General features: G+C 47.0%; 1 protein-coding gene across 1 annotated transcript; it reads left to right on the plus strand.

Annotated features, from left to right (window-relative positions):
• Positions 1–320: 320 nt before the first annotated feature.
• On the plus strand, positions 321–4,465 carry PEX2_086540 (fungal specific transcription factor domain-containing protein; the record flags this gene model as incomplete). The annotated part of the gene is made up of 7 exons (XM_016745924.1): positions 321–413; positions 530–634; positions 1,215–1,558; positions 2,323–2,424; positions 2,476–3,157; positions 3,215–3,463; positions 3,530–4,465. 7 exons carry the CDS (start codon positions 321–323, stop codon positions 4,463–4,465), a joined length of 2,511 nt encoding a protein of 836 aa, XP_016601719.1.
• Positions 4,466–6,108: the final 1,643 nt, after the last annotated feature.

Consider the following 6,108-nt stretch of genomic DNA (forward strand, 5'->3'; position numbering starts at 1 on the left):
CCCCCCCCGAGCTGGCCACCCAACCAAAAATTCCCTACGTAATTGGACTCACCTTTTTCAACCACCTACCATGCCACCAATACGTTCTCAAAGCTCTCAAAAACGCGTAGAGCAAGAGGGTAGACTCTTATTAGCTATTCAAGCTATTAAGAATCAGGAATTTAGCTCTATACGTAAAGCAGCAGAAGTTTTTAACGTTCCCCGCACTACGCTCTCGACGCGTCTGAATGGCATCACCTACCGCGCCGAAATACGCGCAAATTGCCATAAATTGACTACTTTTGAAGAGCAATCGCTTTACGAATAGATTATCTCATTAGATGATCGCGGAGCAGCCCCCCGGCCTGATACAGTACGGGATGCAGCTAATATACTACTCCGAACGCGCGGTTCTAACCCCCCTACTACGGTCGGTAAGAATTAGGTACAAAAATTTGTTAAAAGATACCCTGACCTCTCCGCTCGATTCTCACGATCGTACGACTACCGGCGAGTATTATGCGAGGATGAAACCGCGATTCGAACGTAGTTTAACTTCGTGAAATCTACGATTGAGAAGTACGGTATTACGGATAAAGATATCTACAATTTCGACGAGACTAGCTTCGCTCTCGGCCTTACAGCTACTGCTAAGGTTATAACGCGAAGAAGCGCCGGTCGGAGGGCTATTTTACAACCTAGAAATCGCGAATAGGTCACTACAATTAAGGCAGTAAATGCGACAGGGTGGGCGTTGCCGCCATGCGTCATTTTTAAAGGCAAGGTTTTTATAGCGGTATAGTTTAAAGATACGCAATTACCGACCGATTGGCGATTCGCAGTTAATGAAAATGGATGGACGAATGACGCTATCGGTCTCGAATAGCTTCAAAAAACATTCATTCTATCGACTTCTTACCGAAAAAAGGGTCGGTATCAGCTTCTTGTCCTCGACGGCCATAGTAGCCACCTTTCAGCTGAATTCGATGCGATATGCTCTTAAAATGATATTATACCAATTTATATGCCTTCGCATTCGTCTTATCTTTTACAGCCTCTCGATATCGGCTGTTTTACGGTGTTAAAAAAGGCATATTCCGACCTAGTAGATTCGCAGATAAAGCTTGGTATAAGTCAAATCGATAAATGCGACTTCCTTACAGCCTATCCTCAGGCTAGAAAGGTAGCTTTTAAGTCGCAAAATATTATGAATAGCTTCGCAGCTGCTGGTCTAGTGCCTTTCGACCCAATACGTGTGTGTGGTTTCGAAGCTTGATATCCGACTACGTACACCCCCCCTCCCTCCGAGCCGTGGTAGCGATTCAAGCCTCAATTTCACGCCAAAGACGCCGCGTACTATAAAGGACGTTCGCCGGCAGGCTTCTTCTATTAAGAAATTGCAAGAAGAGAACTCGTCGCGCGCGGATGAAGCGTTTGAGCAGATCGTGAAAGGCGCCTATTTAGCTATACAAGGCGCGGCCATTTTACGTCAGGAAAACCAGGACTTACGCGCCGCTAATGCGAGAATCACCCAAAAAAAGAAGCGTACGAGGAAGCGTATAGCTCACGAAGGTGGCATGTCAGTTTTGGAGGCTATGGAGATAGTATCAGGTCTAGGAATAGCCGATGAAGTAGGCCCAGGTGGTAATGGCGGTTCATCACCGACGCCGAATCAGGCCAATAAGAGGAGGCCACAGCGATGCAGTATTTGTAAAACGCCTGGACATAAGAGAAACAGGTGCCCAGGGAGGTTTGAATAGCTTCATTTTTAATTATCAGGCGTTGTGGTGCTTATTTCTTCAATTTAATGGTACCATGTTTAGTGGGGTGGCCAGCTCGGGGGGGGGGGGGGCCAGCTCGGTAGTGAAATACGTTAGTTAGTTATGTGGCTAACTTATTTAGTTAACGGCGTGTGCTTAGTCACCCCCGGGTCCCACCACCTTCCGACAATTATTCATAAAATGGAAAGTTGTGACATTCGATCTAACATCACATCTACTCGAAACGCCAACATAGCCGGTGTTTGACTGTTTAGTACCTTGGCAGTGGTAGAGGTAAAGAGAGAGAGAGAGAGTCTATGGCAAGTGAGCAAGCATGTCCCGCTAGGCGACAGTATGTTGGCCGGTTCTTTCTCCTTCCCTTCATATTGAACGCAGGCTCATTAGCTCCTATAGCAAGGGGCGACGGAAGCCATATACACAACTTGCATGGTGTGTTCACATGTGAATGCTGGCCACCTTTGGTGCTGATGTTAGCAGTGAAGAGTGCAGAAGACGCAAGATCAAATGCGATGGCCAACATCCGTGCCATCGCTGTGGAAATTTGGATCTAACATGTTTTTAGCCTCCCCGACTCTCATATTAAAAATGCTGAGTGGAATATAGGTCGTTATGCGGCTCCTGCGAAGCCAGTTGCGCGAACCGTCGTAAATTCCTCGGATTCTCGGTACTTTCTCGATGCTCTCCTGATACAGATCTTTTGCTAACCATGCTCTAGGGATGTAAAAGCTCTAAGGTCCCAGGTCATTTCACTTCAGGTGGAATTACAGGCTATGTCGGCTCAATTGAAGCAGGCCATAGAACATCGAGATTCCGAACCCAAGATTCAGCTGGACACTCCTACATCTCGGGAGGGGCAGAATCACACACACGTCAAGCATTCGCATACAAGCAATGTCCCGTATCGGAAGGATTGCCTATATCATGGCCCTGCAGGCACTGCTTTCACATTTGACATCGCGCGAGCGAACTTACAGTCCATGGGACTAATGTCCGTGCCGACTGACGACGATAATTCCCTGGACTACTATTCTGCCGATGATGACCCTGAGGTATCGCAACATGTACCAGACGCCCTTGACCTCGTGTCACTAGAAGAAGTGCTACGCTTGTGCAAGGCGTTTGCAGAGGAGACCAATGTCATGTATCCATTTCTGGACATGAACAAGATCATGGGCCAAATTGAATTACTCAGAACAGCCCAGGACGCGAAGGGAAGCCGGACGATCTCGGGCGATGATAGAGATATCATCGTCCTTGTGCTGGCAATATCTCTGATAAGAGAGAGCGCCGGAGAGAGCGAGCTGGGCAGGTCGTTGTTCCATTCGATCAGGAATCGTTTAAATAAGAAGATTTGGGCTCCATTATCTGTCACTGGCATCAGTTCTCTGGTTTTAGCTGTGAGACCCATTTGGCTTCCCCATGTTACCAAGGACATAGTGTCTGAACTACTATAGGCTCGGTACTATTTCTATGCGGATGAAGACGAAAGAATGGCTTGGCGGACAATCGGCATCGCTGCAAGACAATGCTTTGAATTAGGGCTACATCATCTGCAGGGATACTCGAAGTTCAATGAAGAGGGTTCCCGGTCGGCCCTCGTCCTATTCTGGTCGGTTTTTGCCCTAGATCGCCGCTGGAGTTTTGGGACTGGGTTGCCGTTTTCAATACAAGAAGAAGATATCGATCCATCCCTGCCAGAGCCAGTATGTGCAACCTAACAATTGTCCGAAAAGTTCTTTGGACCAAATATATACTAACACTGTCACCAGGACGATTCTCATATGTATCTCAAGACCATGATTCCATACTGTCGACTTAGCACCAAAGTCTGGTATTCCGGTCTCGGGACAGGTGCGATCTCGAAACTACGCAGGGATAGCATGGAAAGCCTTGATTCACAGGTCCTTCAATGGCACCAACAGATGCCAGAATCCCTCAAGTGCCCAGACCCATACAGCGTCGATGATGGACTCCCTACGATTTCGAGAAGACTTCAAATTCAAATGTATGTCCGGACAAATACCATGCGCGTCTTGATCTACCGGCCGATTCTCTATAGCTACACCAATATCATGCAGGATATGCCGCATGCAGTGTTATGTGTACACCTTGCCAAAGACACGATACGTATCCTGTACCATACGCACAAGGCTACCAAGTTCTACAAAACCCAGCAGACGCTATTCAATTTTTTTATTCTGTCTTCTCTGGCAATTATCCTTTTGGCATGTTTTCATGATCCGGCAGACTTCTGTTCTTGTGTCCAAGAGGAGGTCTTCATGGCCCTTGAACTCGTCAAGGTTTTGAACTCCAAGTCGCGAGTTACGAGACGACTGTGGAAATCAATTCGAGATCTTCGGGAGGTTGGTGAGAAGCTCGGCGTCCTATCTCCTGTCAGCCCTGTCGAGAGATGTCAAACCTCGACAGTATTTCATGAAACAGACATTCAGCCGTTTTCTGTGAATGGCGTCGACGAGACTGATGTCCCGATGCCTGGAGCCAGAGTGAGCGCCGAACTGACAAGCCTGCTGGAAGAAATTGGGATTTATCACCCTCTCACAACTGTGCATCTTGGTCAGGGTAATGAAAACAATGAATTCGACAACCGCCCTCCGGAGCCATCGTGGGAAAATCTTACGGCACCTCAGTGGAGCAACGCTGATGGACGATCTGAGGTCCTGAATCCGCTATTCTGGAATTGGTAGTGTCTTGTCTTTCAAAGAAAATTGACAATAGATTTTGTTGCGATTTACTCGGAGAATATTCCTCACGTACATCGGGTATTATTCTGCTTTTCGTAATTGGAAGGTCGATATTATTATTACTATTATTGTTATATGCTGTGCTTTCACAAACTAAAAATCGCCTTTCTGTCGTTCTTCCATCGCCTGGATGAAGGTGACAATATGCGGAGTCGAGGAACGAAATTTCCCGTGCTCTAGAGTGCTCCCACAAGGCATTGATCACTCACTGGAAATGGTAGCCTAGCGACGGTCAAATATTCAAGGAAAAATATCGTCCATCGGTATCCAAGGCCCGCATATACTGTAAAAGAGAGACTATCAGCCACATGGTGCACCTCTCTTTTTGTGGGAAAGAGACCCACTTCAGATACCAAAGAGACGAAATGTAGCGGCAAACTTGCTTCGAAGGAAAGCATTGGCCATCAATGCACTCGTTGCGTATAATGGATATGCGTCGACGAGGAATGTAAGTACTCCTTGGAAGACGATCGAGACGCTAAGTATACCGTCAGCAGAGGATGTGTGGCGTTTATGGGGTGAGCATGTACCCGAGACCGATAAAGACACTTCCAGTAATTGGCATAATCCAAAGAACCTGCATATGGAGGTTTGTCAGTTGTCGCCCTCAATAAAGCAGGTACCCTAGGAATCTCCCCCTCATTTTCTCTTTTAAAGCATCCGAGCAAACCATTCGGTTGTGGTGCCGATGGATGATTGGGCCCGAAAGTAGACAATTCATATTTGTGCTACTGATTTCTGTTTCGTGGTAAGTCTTTTCTTGAAGTTAGCCCCTGGGCGAAGGCGATGAATGCATAAGGAAGACACGGCGACCACAATGAGTATGTTTTGCGTCAGTAATTAGAGAAAGATTAGAGTATCGAGTAACAAGCCAGGGTCTCTTGGACTCCCTAACCCTCATTGGAAATCGAACTAGCGCTTCGAATAATCCGGGAAAAACACAAAAAGTATAACAACTTGCAAGATCAAACCACCATCGCAATGTCAATCCCAATTTGGCTGGATCTTGAGGAAGAAGCGGATAGCCCGCGTTTAAGAAAGTCGCTACTTTGTCATTAGCGCATCGTAGTAACCAATGACACGGGGCTCGCGTTTTATTAATAAACCGGAATTACCACACAATCAAGGAGTTAACAGTATGCTAACAACGGATGACTGCGGGTCGCCAGCACTGGCGACCCGGGCGAGATCCACAGTCCTCATATTTTCATTGCCATTTCTGCGACCAGGGTGACATGTACAGTACGTGATAAACCCCTGAGGGAACAGTCAGTAGCGAACAGCAATGCAGACAGCCTCCTGTTCCAAGGTAGTCTACAAAATGGGGTCGATGTACGGCCGTAAGTGCCAGCGTATTCTTACATTAGCCCTCGGGTTCCGAAATCGGGTATCGACGGTGGTAAGGGAGTTAACAAAGGATGAATATGCAAATATTGGAGCAGTACATGTGACTTTCTTATCCATCCGCTAGGACCTCTTGGCCAGAAATGTTGCTTACCGTAACTAGACTTCGGCAGAACCCATTTTAGGTCAGAACCTCTGACCCAAAACCTAACCCATTGGGTTTTAGGTTCCGCCCTCTATAA

Source organism: Penicillium expansum, assembly GCF_000769745.1.
Source record: "Penicillium expansum strain MD-8 chromosome Unknown contig293, whole genome shotgun sequence".
Taxonomy (NCBI): domain Eukaryota; kingdom Fungi; phylum Ascomycota; class Eurotiomycetes; order Eurotiales; family Aspergillaceae; genus Penicillium; species Penicillium expansum.